This window comes from Manacus vitellinus, unplaced genomic scaffold (assembly GCF_001715985.3).
Source record: "Manacus vitellinus isolate BGI_N305 unplaced genomic scaffold, ASM171598v3 scaffold_5_pilon, whole genome shotgun sequence".
NCBI lineage: Eukaryota > Metazoa > Chordata > Aves > Passeriformes > Pipridae > Manacus > Manacus vitellinus.
In genome coordinates, this window is record NW_021940682.1 from 42,961,240 (window position 1) to 42,976,150 (window position 14,911).

The 14,911-nt window shown below is 37.6% G+C and overlaps 1 protein-coding gene across 3 annotated transcripts in view; it reads left to right on the forward strand.

Moving 5' to 3' along the window:
- ST7 (suppression of tumorigenicity 7) overlaps nucleotides 1-14,911 on the forward strand; it is a 143,754-nt gene that overhangs the window by 102,486 nt on the left and 26,357 nt on the right. For all 3 annotated transcript variants that reach the window (XM_008932473.3, XM_018080577.2, XM_018080578.1), the window contains exon 9: nucleotides 8,400-8,514. In XM_008932473.3, the coding sequence (XP_008930721.2) occupies nucleotides 8,400-8,514 (115 nt within the window). The remainder of the gene's footprint in view (nucleotides 1-8,399; nucleotides 8,515-14,911) is intronic.

Below are 14,911 nucleotides of genomic sequence, written 5' to 3' on the forward strand. Positions count from 1 at the left end.
TGTGCTGGGTTTGTGTTTTGTGTTTTTCATTGATTGAAAACAGAGAGGATGTGCAGGGTATGCAAGGCACTTCTCTCTGTGCTTCGTGGGCAGCTGGATCAGTGACTGCACCACTGAATTCAGGAGCAGACCAACACAGTTACTTCTCTTAACTGGGTCAATGGAACATCCAGGCGAAAATGTACCATGCAAGAAAGTGAATTGTCAGGTTAATTGGAGCCTCTTGGGATTGTTCTGGAGAACATTTGGCCTGTGGAACAAGCTTTAACTGAAGGGTGATGTATGTTTATGAAAGAGAATGGTGGCAGGCAGAAGGCTTACTAGCGGACAAAGCAAACGGAAGCTCGTAATTGCTTCCTCCTTCAGAGAGAAGATGAAAGAAACTCATTCTAGAGTGTATTTATCTCCTAACCCATGGCCCTGTGCTCCCTTGAAGACTGCTTTGTATTCATAAGTATGTGTTTCTGAGACACAGTGAAGTTGCAATTTGCTCTATGCTTTGCAGCTTTGTTTATAAATGAGTGAGGTTTAGGGAGAGAAGAGGATCTCCAGGTCTTTCCTGGAGAAGGATAGAAACAAAAACACTTTTTAAGGGTCAGAAAAGTGCACTTTATATCTGGGATCAGTCATATCTGCTGAGAAATTACTCTTCAGATTCTGATAAAGTACCTAGAAGTCTACTTATTTCTGAGAACCTTGTTGAGGGTATTTCAGTTGGATGTGTTTATGTGTTTGTCTTGGTGCCCACCTGCAGTTTCTAAATGTGTATTTTATGCCACAGAAGACACCTAAGCAGCTTGTATTGTTAGAGTGTTGCATGCTTATCAATGGACTGCATGATAAGTTCTTTAAACACTCAAGCTTAACTTAAAATGGTTTAAGAGGTTATGTCACTTGAAGGCTTTGAAAGGGTACTCAATCACACTAAATCAGTTTTAATGATATGGGTAGGTTGGGTTTTTATGACCAGTGGTATTAGTGATTTTTGCTGGGATGATGGTTCTGCAAATCTAGCATACTTTCTTGGCAACCTCTTTTGCTAGGCTTTGAATAAGGATTTCTGTTCAATATTCTGTTGAAGTCTGTATTCTTGTGTGTGCATTGCTGATTTCCTCTTGAGTAGTGCAAATACATAGCCAGGAGTGTTCTGCACATTGAATTATGAAGCTGTGTGAAACAAGGAGAGTACTAATTGCTAATAAAGATATCGTGATCCCTAGCAACTTAACAACACAATTCCTGCAGCTACTTGCATCAACAGCTACTGTCTGTCTCTCGCAAATGCTTCTGGGCTCGAGGCAAGGATTAGTGAGTCAGATTCTTTGGTTTGTTTTACACAGGTCAGGTTAGTCAGGCTACTCTGCCTTGAATGGGATTCTAGCTTTACTAACATCTATAGCGGTTGTTTTAAGTACCGTTTATTACCATTTAATAAAATTTATAAATATTTATAAAAATATTTATTTAGTACCATTTATAAAAGGGAAAGTACTTCTTAGTTAAATGAGACCAAGAATTATCTCACAGATATTAGAAGAGTGCTATTCTTGTGAATGGTGACATTTGCCCGTCTTTACCAGTCTTCAGTTAATTCTTGTTCTGACACAGAATCACTGCAATAATAATAGCAAGTGATAAAAGCTGATTTTAATATTTTCTTATGTCTTTGTATTCAAATGTGGTTTGTTTTGTCACAGATTCACATAGTATGGCAAGTGGGAAAGGCAGGTTGGAACATCTCTCATTTCAATGGGCTCTTAAACAAAATGGAGACTTCTCTGATTCCCCTGATGGTGTTCATCCCTTCCTTTTTTCTGCACATGACTCAGACCCCTCACTTTTATTCATGACTGTGATTCTGTGCAAAACTCATAAGCTAGAAATTTGGTGACTACAACCTAAACTGCTAATAATGTTTCTTATATAAATTATAGGTTTCCAGCATTGGGATTCTGTTGAGCTAGAATATGGTCACATAGTCTTGGTAGGAGCCCTGGTAACTTGGACTCCTTTTTGTCCACCATCTTGCATCACTCCCTGTTCAGAGGCTTTGTATTGTCCTTTAATTATGGTCTTCCATCTCTCTGGAATGTCCTGGCTCATTTTTGAGCTGCTAGATAGTTTCCTCACTTTAATTTCATTTAAAAATCCACTTCTAAAAATATGTCAGTTTCCACAAAAAGTACTTTGAGATGATTTTTCAAGGACTAATTCTGCTTCTGTCTACTGCTTTTGCCACCTCTTAGTAGCCACTTTTACTTTCAGGGAGAATTAGATGTAGTAAGTATGAATTTTCATGAGCAGGTTGATTCTAGTTGAAGGTGTCCTTGCCCACAGCAAGAGGGTTGGAACAAGATGATCTTTCTAGCTCAAACCATTCTATGATGCAAATAAAGGAAATTTTTTGAACAGGACTATGAGTAATGACTTTATTTTCATGCTTTGTAAAATTACTAATATTTGATGTAACAAACAATTATAATTTAGCACTGTTATTAGTTTTATATGATGTGATTGTTTCGTACTAAATGTAGATCTGGAACAACTTGTACTCTTCTGGGTCCATGCCACATCTGCCTTTAAAATTCTCTTTATTCCTGAAATACATACATTTTTACAACATAGTCTAAATTACAGCATTTTCATAATTATATTCCTTAAAGAACTCAAGTCATACTGTGATAGTTTTCACTCTAGGCCTTCCTGGAGACCAGCTTATAACCAGGAAGGAACTAGGAAGGTGACCACGGAAGTATTGCATGCTATTCCTTTACGTAATCCTCCAATTAAGAGAGAACATAAAGGCTGCGTGTTGTAGCATGTTTCCTTAGAGTTTGCATGTTTAGTAAGATATTTTTCACTCTATTGACTCATTGTTAATCCTATATTGAAGAGAAGTCATGTTACCTTTGAATATTACGGAGCACTTGGTCTAAATTCAAACTTAAAACTGAATGTTGACAGATTATAAACCCGTGCCATCCCACAGTTAGTGTAAGCTGGATCTGGGTCTCTTTTCTGACACTCTGAAGATGTTATATTTCCTGAATTCCACATATGGATGAAAATATGGGGGATCCTACTGCTAATCATTTGCAAGCTTCAAAACAGATCTGACAGATTTGGCTTCTTAGCTCCTATCCTCTCTGAGCTGTGAAAGAGTAACTGTGGAGCTGCTTCCAAACAAAACAGTGAGTATTTGCCAAAAGGAATGCAGCACTTAGAGAAAGTAATGAATTGACAGAATCCTACTGTTGCTCTAATTAAGCAGAACTTTAATTCAGGTAGGTCCTGTGCATTTCAGATGATTTTCCAACTCAGAGAGGTATGAGAGGGTCTGTTTGCATCACAAGAATCCCACTCACAGTGAGACTGTGCTTGAATGAGTTTGACTCCTAGGACCAGGAGTTAGACTAATTTTTAAGCATCTGTTAACAGGGCCTTTTTGTGTGCTAGCCTTAGTCTGCTGACAATGTTTCTTCCCTTCTGTCCTCGCCAGGTGAGCTGGCCAGGAGAAGAACTAAAGATTGGTGTATCTTATTAGACATCAGAGGGTCAACATGGAGTAACGTTGCAAATACCTCAAGCCCAGAATGAGCTTCAGTCAGAGCTTAGACATCTGAAAGGTCAGCTGTAGCCAATGAAGCCCACAGAAATGGAGGTTTCTGGTTTTCTGCTCAGAAATGGCTTGGAGTTTTGCCTTTTCTACCTTGTTCAGTTAACAGTTCTTGGAGATTACAGGTCATATACCAGAAAGCAGGTTTTGCGAAGCACTTGTGAAAATGACAGTGCTATCCATACTGTGTGCTTGATTCTTCAATGGTGGTGGACAGGTTTTGCCATTTTAGATACCCACTGCAGGAACATATACGCTAGGAATTAAGGTTGTAACAGTTTCACTGGTTGCATTGGATTTCCTTTGTTTGCTTGATGTTTTTTCATTTTAAGATGAATTCATTTTCCCTTTTTATAAATGCATTCAGTTGAATACATTGACCTGAAAATGTTTTTGCTTGTTTGTTGAGAAGATAGGAGTACAAGCAGCAGTGAATGGTTGCATGCACTGCCTGTAAAATATGTGGCCATGCATACAGCCATAATGTAAACAGAGCATAGGTATGTCAGCACCAGGTTATATATAAGATCATTTGTTTATCCACCTTTGTATTCCCTTGAGTCCTGGGGTCTCGTTGTAGGCATAAGCTGCAGGTTTAAGCAGTTTTCTACACAAATAATGTTTCTTTGCTAATTGGTGCATGATGTTAATGTCATTACAAGGAGAATAACAGATGCAGCAGTTAAAGCTACATTCCTTGAAAATGTTAAAAAAATTAGATCTTAATGAGAAAATCCTGGTGACTGAGATATTCTCAGGCAAGGCAGTCTTCTTCATTAAGCTGTCCTTAGGGAGATAAAACTTGTTCCTCATCTAGTAAATCAGATGTGGATTTCCTTCTACCATAAAGCATTTTCTGTGATGATCATAGCTTCATATCCATCACAAAATTGTTGAACCTACACCCTGCAATGTAAATTGAGGTGAGTCTGTGAATACAGAGCTCCCAGAACTAGTCTTAAGATATCCAGTCTTATTTCCAGAATTTTTCTGAAAACTTATACTCCAAAAATATTATTTATCTAAAAAATTAAAACTTAATAATTATCTGCAAAAGTTACCATTTCTGTATATTTGTAGTATACCTAATGAATCTTTCAAAGAAAAGCAGTTCTACTTTCTATGCCTGTACGTATTTCCCCCCAAACGTGCAGAGCAATTAGAACAAAATATGTACTATCCCAGCCCCAGGTCTGAATTCCATCACTAGAAAGTATTTTGATACAAGTTTGAAGTAAAATCCTTGTGAACATAGATTTGGTATGGTGTGTTCAATAGCTGTTTGAATATCCTTATGTTGTAAGGAGGGAATACGATCATAGCCATGTAGTGTGTGTTTTCGTATGGTATGAACGTGAGCTTAGCTCAGTGGGACACTTCTCTGTAATATCAGCCGAGAAACCAACTAACTGCAATTTTACAATGGCATTTTTAGTTCTAATTAGTGTTTAAAACGCTGCAGTGGCTCTGGTGAGAAATCTTGAGTTCTGAATTCGATGGCTGCTCTCTTGAATTCTAAAGGTGTAGAGAAAGATGATAACAGAGCCTTTGTCTTTTCTTCAAGTGTGGTGCTTGCCACTCAAATGAAAGCATTTGTCGGGTTACAGTAAAAACGTAAAGATAATTAAAATTGATAAGCCAAATGATTTGGCAGATATTGGTCTGTAACTTTGCAGAAAATAAATGCAGAGGGTTGTCTGTGCCTCTTAAACTGGAGGCCAGATTAGAGCTCAGTGCTGTGTGGGTCTGGAGAATGGAGGGTGTGTTTTTTGTCTTGTGTTTGGGGACAGCGTGCCCATCTTTACATCTCTGTGTGGAGTATGAGCCAGCTCCCTCTCCATCTGCTAGGGAGGGGAGGGGAGCAAGCTCACAGTCTGCTCTGAGTAGCTCCTCAGCATGATGCAGTACATGACCTGCCCTGACTATTCACCAGACCTGTGGGGCGATTTTTTCTTCCCCAGTGTTTGCTTTCACTATGAGGCCTAAAAGATGGCGTGTTATAATACTCCTTCGTCCAAGTGGCTTTACTTTCTGGCAAGTTTCTCAGAAACCAAATTTTTACTGTGACTGGAAATTATTTGCAGTGAAAACTATATACTCTACATCCAGAAGTGACAGAGAAATGAGTTCATGCCTTCTTTTCTTTCTTTTAATAGCAAACATGCTCTCATTTATGCACAGTCAGTGTTCAAATAGCTGAGTGGCCACTTAGAGGTGTTTTATTTTTGAGGCTACAGTATCAACTGAGTTCATTATTACTGGGTTGGACTTCTTAACATTTGACTTTTCCCAGATGAAACCTTTTTTAACACTTACCAGTTTGAAGGCCTGGCAGTCCAGACAATTACCTTTATTCTCCTGCTGTCTGAGAGAGGGTTTATCACTGACAGAACGTAATTAAAATAGAAAAAAACCAAAAGGTTAGTGAGTGATGTCAGTGAGAGACAGAGAACCAGAGTAAGAGCTTTTGCTGGCTGAAGTACATCTATAACTAGCTGTAGCTCTTCCCTTCACTGATGGAGGGAATGTTATTCTGCCAGCTGTTATTCTCAATGAGCAGGGATAATCCTTCTCAATCCCCTAGAGGGGTTTCTTTGCAAGATGTTCATTCTAAAATTCTCATGTTTGCATAGAGCCAGATTCTGTCATGCTCTTTCCTGCCAAATAGTAGCTTCCTCTCTTAAAAATCAAATAGTTAGTAAGGACAAGAATGAAGACAAGTAGACTCTGTGATGGGTCTTTAACTGATGAATCCAACTATGTGGATTTTCACCTGCGCTTATTTTTGTTCATGAGCAATGACTTAAACTTTTTATTTTATTCTCAAATCCTTCCATTTAACCTAGGTGAGCATCAAGGTCTGTGGTCTCTTGGTGTTTGTTTGTTTGTTTTTTTTTTAGTGGAGGAGAAAAGCCTGCAAACTATGCAGTTTTGTTTATGTTGTTTTTCACAGGTTTAGCTCCTACCAGTGAAACTAAGAGCTTTATGGCCATCCCCATGCCATTAACATGAAAAGTTCAGTGCTTTCTTTCAGCTGCTATCACAGTGATCCTGATTGTCACCAGAAATTTGTATCATCGGTTAAACAAAATACTGCCATCCTTGCCTTTCATATTTTAATAATCCTCAAACTGCAGCAAAGTCATTGCCATCCAGCCAGACAAATTTAGAGTCTTAATTTTTAAGGTCAGAGTAGTTCTTACATTAGCTTATGCCAGATCATTTCACAAGGAAGAAGTTCTCTGTGCTTTGCTTCTCTGTTTACCTGTTGAGGTCTCTTTCTTAACAGTGAAGAAGCTCTACTGCATTACCTGTTTCTCATCTTCTGAAGTTCTTGGTGAATTTTTGCCCCTCGTGTTTCAATCCTGGTTTACTTTTTGCTTATGTTACCTGTTTGTGAGATTAAGATTTGCTGGTTCTCATCAGTTTCTCTATTTACATCTTGAAAGGTAGATTTAGTAAGTGACAGAGTTTTCAGATCTAGCTTGTTATTTTCAAATAGAGCAAGGCTTAGCTTGAATAATTTTCTTTACTTGGTTTTTTATAACATTTATGTTGTCATAAACTATATCAGAGAGATAGTAAATGATAGTGTTTCCCTGCAGGTTCCTGAAGAACAGTGGTAATATCAACTATCCTAATTCTACACTGTCTGGGACCTTTTTGTGCTGAATGTACATCATGTAGGCAGTTAAAGAACCATAAAGAGGACACAAGGAAGCAAGGATCTTTTAACACTTCAGTTCTTTAGAGAATCACTCTGACAATAAAAATATTGTTTTGTCCATTCTGCAGTGAAAAATGTGGATGCTTGTTATAAGTGTGACTTCAAAAACAAGATGTGATAAAATATCAACTTCAGTCATTTTAATCTATGCAGATATTAAAACTGAGGATATCTAAAAACAAATCCATGGTATCTGTCCAAGGCTTGGTTTGTAAAAAAAAAGGCACTTACATCTGAAAGTATTAGATTATTTTAAGTACACATTTTATTCAGTTTTTCATACAAGATGAAGTCCTCAGTTATTGTGTTAGATTTGTTTAAACTTTACCTTTCCTATTGTTGCTGCCTTTCCTTCTTTCTTTTTCTTTTTCTTTCTTTTTCTCTTTCTTTTTTTCTTTCTTTTTCTCTTTCTTTCTCTTTCTTTTTCTTTCCTTTTCTTTCCTTTTCTTTCCTTTTCTTTCCTTTTCTTTCCTTTTCTTTCTTTTTCTTTCTTTTTCTTTCTTTTTCTTTCTTTTTCTTTCTTTTTCTTTCTTTTTCTTTCTTTCTCTTTCTTTTTCTTTCTTTTTATTTCCTTTTCTTTCTTTTTCTTTTTCTTTCTTTTTACAAATTCTGGTATCACATACTTGATAATATAGCTTCTTTCATTTGATGTTATTGTGATTTTTTTTTCAATGTATTTTCTGATTTTTCCACTAATATACTGGAGAGGTGCTGGATTACTTACTACTGATATACTGGAGCTACACTGTTGAAGATTCTTTTCCAGAACAATAACTCTTCTTCACTTTGAAGAAACCTATTATTTGAAGGAGAATTATGTATTCAGATAGCTCTGTTGTTGGATTTCACTAATTACATCCTATGCAACCATGTCTTGTCAAGAACCTGATCTAGCATCCATTAAGAGCTTAGAAATTTCTGAGATAATAGTGAACTCTGGGAAAGGACTAAGAGCAAGGGGAACTGAGAGCTTTTAACTTGGTGTTGAGTATTTCAATGCATTTTGAACAATTTCCACATCAATAATCTAACCCTTTCATATATTATTGATTTTAGTTGATGAAGGAGTTTCCTCTGCTCAGCATGTTCAACATCCATGAAAACCTGCTGGAGGCTTTGTTGGAACTGCAAGCATATGCAGATGTTCAGGCAGTCTTAGCAAAGTATGATGGTAAGTTCAAATATGTATTTGTATTTTCTCTATATGGTACACACTGAAAAAATATTTCTAAGTCAAACTCTTAAAATTTAGGAAACACTGTAATTAAATTGATTGACATGAGCTTCATACATGCCCTTACACAGTCCTTAATCCAAAGATTAAACACTGTACATTTTTTCTTTCAACCCATGCTTAATTCATTGTACAGGGTAATGGAAGTCACTAGCAGCTCTTCAGTGCTTTCTTTGCTTTCTGTTGGTGTTTAAAGAATGATTGTTTAGGTTCTGCAGACTTTTTATTGCATGCTATTCAAACCTTGTCTGAAGAAAGGATTATCAGTTCCCTTGTGGACTTTCCTATGAATGTTGACTTAGTAGCATACAAGTGCTTTACAAACATTAATTGATTTCACTTCATACCAATCTATTGAGTAGCAGACTTAATGTCTTATGGAGAAAACTTGGCAAGCTCAGAAGACTAGATGAACTTTTTGTATTAATTTTTTGTATTTTTTAGTAAACATTGGTTTGTGCAGCATTACATCTCTTTTTATGTTCAAATCACAGGTGCTGCAGCTCTAGCCCCTTGAACTTCAGTTTAAGACACCAGGGTCTCAGAAACACAGAATGAGAAGTGTTTAGCTTAAATTAAGTGGGTTTTCCTTGTATTGTGCAGAAACTTTGTGGCTGAAACAGGAATACAGTCCAGTTCTCCTGAGCGGTGTTCATCAACCTGCACAGTGCTACTCTTCCTCCTCTTACTGTAGTCTCTGGCTTACTCAGTAGCTACATTCCAAGTTCTGCAACAAATGAATCAAGGATCCTCTAGCTGTCCGTTTCCTACTGTGTTACTAGACAGTCCTCATTCATCCTCAGAAAAGTCTCGTTCTGTGCACTGGGTTATGGCAAGGAATATATAAAAGGAATATTATGTAATCATTTATGTAAAAATGAGATCATAACCTGCATGAATCAAATAGCTGACTTATATGAAACCTATTTAGCCTTAATTTTGATGTTTCTTAACTCCTTCTCTGTGTTTATCTTGTAGCCTTTAAAATGTTCTTAATTGCTAGCTCTTACTAGGTCTGGTGATCTTTGAACAGAGATTTTAAGACTTGTAACATCCGAAGTTTTTGAAAAGGTAGATGGGCATTATTTGAGCTACTGTTGTATAAATGCCTATGAATATGGACACTGGAGCTTATTATATCCACGGTGCTTTGGACACTCTTTCTTGTTGATTCTTAGAAAGAATTGGCTGGTCTTCTGTCCCACTTGTCTACTTCTTCTGCTTCTCTTTTGCATGGTCATTTTCAGCTTTGTATTGCTCGCAGTTGCTATTAGAGGCTCCTTGTTCAGCCAGTACCTCTCATTCCCAGTGCCATTCTTCTGTCTCTCCTAACTACCTGTCCCAGTCTTCTCTTCAGGGCAGTGATGGACAAGATACATCTCCTCCTCTCTTAACGTCTTTTCCATCTACTCTTTTCTCTGTGACTTCTGCCTCCTCTTCCTTTGTCATTCTATGTTGCGTTGCTGGGGTGCCAAAAAACTAGAGCAATAAGAGCTCACACAGAGAATGGCTGCTCACTGTCAGCCTCTGTACTTGGACCCATATCATCACATGGAACATCACAGGGCAAGGGGGTGATGCATAAGTTTATTGGGGCACTGAGACGTGTACTTGATGAGCAAAGAATCTTTAGAGGGTATAACCAAAAAAATGCAGAAACTTTCACTGAATATGTGCTAACTGCTTTCTTCTAACATCTTACAACTTTGGAAATTAAGATAAGTTTAGGAAATTAGGATAAATTTTAATGAGACTCTTAATAGACCATTGGCTTGCTACTAACATGATCATACTGGCAGATTTCAGACTCCTGCACCAGACTGTGGCAGAGCTGAGATTATTTAACAAAAGATAAATAAGCAGCTGATTACAAGTAACATTAGTGATAATCACTGCTACCAGTCCAGTCTGGAATGTTTTCAGCTCTTTCTGGAGACAAATCATTATAAGTAGAGATCAGAATGTCACCCAGGCCCTTCAATACTGCCATTCTGTAGCAGTAATGACTCTAGGAGAGATCTTGGTTGTACTTAGTCTGGTTGAAGAAATCGGCAGTTGAAGTGGTAACATCACTATCTCATAGCTCATTGTATTTCAGTATTCTTGGGACACAGGGATAGATCCCTATAGTCTTTATTTTGGCATGTTAAGAAGGAAGTAAATAGAAATGCCTATTTTTATGCCCCAGGCACCACAGGATGTTGGCACCTTCTAGTCTTCAATGTAGTTGTGAAGCAGTAGTCCTGAGAGATAGCAGAACTGTGACAGAACAAGGAATTAAGCCATGGCTTTCCAAATCTCAAGACAAAACTCCAGTGCAAGCTCTACTTTGGCATACTAAAGCACTGATCCCTGGTTTTACACAACACCATGGCGGCAGTTTATGTCTTGGAAATTGAGAAAACTTGAAGGTGTGTTTTGTTTTCTCTGAAGCATCTGATAAGAGTGAAAACAAGTGAGACTTTTAAAAATAAAGCTCTTACTTGGGCTGTTTGAACACATGCAGTTTCAACTCATGCTTTGAGTATGGTGTGTGTATACACTAAGTATGCACAAGGACTCGGCAAACACAGGCTTAACCAGTATAACCCTTATAGTTCATGAGTCTCAGAAGGGCTGTCTCACGGAGTTTCAGCTCATTTTAGAACTCATCAGCTTCATGTGTTGTAAGATTTATTGGAATATAAAACACTGAACTCATTTATACTTTCCTATCTGCAGTTTCTGTTAATCCCACTGCACTGCCTTTTTTTGACTAAGACCAAACCTGATTTACTGTATTTTGATAACATATGAACAAATTATTTCCTTGAGTAGTCTGCCCCCACCCTGGGATAAAAAAGTTGGATCACATTATGTGAAACCTCAGCCTCTGCAAGCAGATGCACTGCTTTACCAAAAGCCATGTGTTAAATTGTGTTTATATTATGTACCTGGCAACAGAGCTGATGTCCATACTCATTATTCATGGAAAAAGGGCCTCATTAGTGGAACAGCATGCACTGTTGCTGAGCTACATCATTATGGTTTCAGAGTTCAATGTCTATCAATAAGAGTGAGTATGACCTAAATACTATTGAATTCTGAAAATATTTTTGGCTCTGATATAACTCATATCCATGTTATTTACAGCAGAAATAGTTATGGCTGCTAAAGAGATTGTTCTTGATGGAATAAGCTAATGATATTTGTAGTAGATAGTCTCTCTGCTCCTCTATTCTTGCTTTTTAGACAGATTGTTTTCCAGTGGACTTGGGTTGCATGTTCTGATGTTTAGAGCAACTGATTTATTAACTTCCCTGGTCAGCCAGTTGCTTTGATAGATATTATCTGGTAACCTGGGCACTGTGTGAAAACTCAGATTTTTCTGGCAATTGAAAGTCAGGTTTAGAAAGAATACATGCTTCTGTATTTAGTCTTAGTGATGCAATGGCTCCTCTCTAAACCTGTCCTTTCTTTCATTTTTTAATAGAACAGTGTTTTTCAGTGAGACTATGGTATGACACCTTTTTATTTGTTAATAGCTTACTTAGCAGAACCCTACTCTTTTGTAGACTTGCAGATTGATGAACCAATTGCATGCAGCCATCAGTTGCATTAGCTATGGTCTCCAGAGGTTTTGTGTGTGTATGTGTGTGTGTATATATATATATTTGAGATCACGTGTCCATCCATTTCATTACTTGCCATATTTATGTTTGACATTTTTGAGAAGATGTTCTACCTGGTGGAGCTAACTGGGTAGGTGTTCTAAGTGCAATAAAGGGTTTTCTTCTGAGTTAAAAGATGTAGCAAGTAGCAGTATGGAAGCAACCATTAACTCATGCACACTATTTTGTAATCCTTTTGTTTTTTTGAAGGAGAGATCTTAAGAAAAAGTTTTTTTTAGTTAAGGTCATACTGAAGTCTAGTCTACTTACTTACCTCAAGAGATGGAAATCATGTGACACCTGCAGTTTGTGTAACGGTAATCAAGAGAATAGTTTGTCTTTGTTCGTATCACATCTTTTTCAGCTTCTGCTTCTAAGAACTAGTTTCTTTCCTCATGTCAAAATCACTTGTCACTTCAGCTAGGTCTCTGCATCAGTTCTATGTCTCTTCATACCATATGGTCTCCTCTTTTTTTGCCATATGATTATGTGGGGTTTTTCATTTGTCCTGTATGTGCAAAACCACAAAAAGTCTGAAGTAATTTTACTAATCTTACTCTTTTTAATCTTCTGTATCAGAAATTTTTCCTTCCCCTCTATAGGCATTTAGGATTGAATTTGGTCACGTTAAAGAGGCTGACACCTGCTTGGTCACTGATATACATCTCAGCAAGAGTTGCATATGAAATGTTTAAAAGCAGCAGTTGTAAATCTTTCCATAACTGAACAGTGTAAGTTTTAGTTGTGGTCATGGCAAAATAAAGACTTTTTGTTTGTGCTGAAGTGTTTTTTCCATACCATCAGGGACCAAAGTCAAGGCCTTAGCATACATAGTGGCCATGGGTTTGTGTTTGATTGGGTGTTTCCCACCACTGAGGAAGAATGTTAAAAGTACAGAGAATCAGAACTGGTTTATTTTGTAAGCACTGTGTTCATAGTTGTGCTCCCTCCAGCATCTTTTCTACCATGTTTTGTGGAAAAAATGAATTGACTGTTCTAATGGGAGATAATACTGCAGAATATTACATCTTTTTGACAGTGTTTTTCCCCTTATGTTCAGTTCATACTTTATTGATTTCCATCCTTGTTTTTAGCCATTTGTATGAGTTTAATTCACTTTCTTTCTTAATATTTTTGTCTTCATAGATGACTGGATCTCTCTTTTGTCATCACCAGTCCATCCTGCACATATTTATTTGCTAGAGCACTTTCAGTCTTTCCCATAAGCAATTCTTCCTACCCCTTGTATAAGAGTTGACAATCTAACCTGCAGGTGCCAAGAACTAGGAGGGTTCTGTGCTGACAGAGCAAGTGTTGGCCTAACACTTAAACATTAGAGTCTGCAGAGAGGCTGAGGGACAGAAAATCAGAGCTGGGATTTGCCCCCAAGCCATAGTACAATATATGTCCACCATATATGACAATATATGTCCACCATTCTTTGTTTTACCTCTTCGCATAACTTCTTCCAGTTTGTTGATACACTTTCAGTAACGTATTTGAAAATATGTGAATGATTCCAGCAGCTTAATGTTGTCCCTCTATAGTGCTATGTGAAGAATTTAGATGATATATGGCATATTTGGGATATCCATAGCATCTTTCCATTAGTTCAGTCTCACAAGCAACTGCTTAAGAAGCAAATGAATAGTAAGAATTCATTGTCTTGACCCTCCCCATACCTGACTGCAGCTAATGGAAAGAAAATGCTCATAAATTAAGTCTAGACTTTTGTATTCTGTTTAAACATACAAGCAATAAGGAAGAAGGAGAGCCTTTTTTAGAATGACACATCAGTTCTTATTAGGCAAAAATGCCGTGATGGATTTGACAGCAGAATAGCAGTCACATCTTTCAGCACATTGTGGGAGCTCCACCAGTAATCACAGGAGGGTGGGAAACAGTGTATGTGAAGATATTTTGCCAGATGGCTCACAGAGCTGGACACAGTCATTTATTAAAACTTCACTTTGGTTCCTGACAGAGTATGTATCTCCTAGGACTAGTTTGGACATGATTCCCTTGCTAAATTCGAGTTGTTACCAGACATAATTGTTTTTATACCTTTCTCTAAAATATGAGGGTGCAGTTTTGGAGACAAAGACTAAATTATATCAGGATTTTTAAGTACTGCAGTCATAAGACCAGCATATAACAGAACCAAGTACTTATGGTCTAATATGGAGCAAATAAAAAGCAAAACACTTCTGAAGGGAAGCAGGCATGAACCTGCTGAGGACTGTCTCAGTTGGACTAGGTGATGTCCAGAGGTCACTTCCAACCCTAACTGTTTCGTGATTCTGTGATAAACACAGACATTTGTATATATTTCTTCCACTCTTAGGGGACAGTAGGTATTATCCTCAAACAAGTACTGCTTGATTATTAAGAGCATAGTATTGGAAGAGTCCTCCTGGGTGAGTCAGGCCCCCCACTGTTGCATTCTCTGCATGTTACCGCCCCTTCCATGAGCTGAGCAAGCTCCATCCTAGAATTAGCTGTTTTGTTTTCCCCATTGTTCTACCTGGAAATCTGCCTCAAAAATTCACTTCACAGAAACCTTTTAATCTCTGATCTAGATTTAATTCTGAACTCTTTATTCTTGTGCCAACATTATCCATTACCTAGGCAATCCTTCTCCTTTCCTGATGTTCCATGTGGGTATGCATAGGGAACAGTTGTAT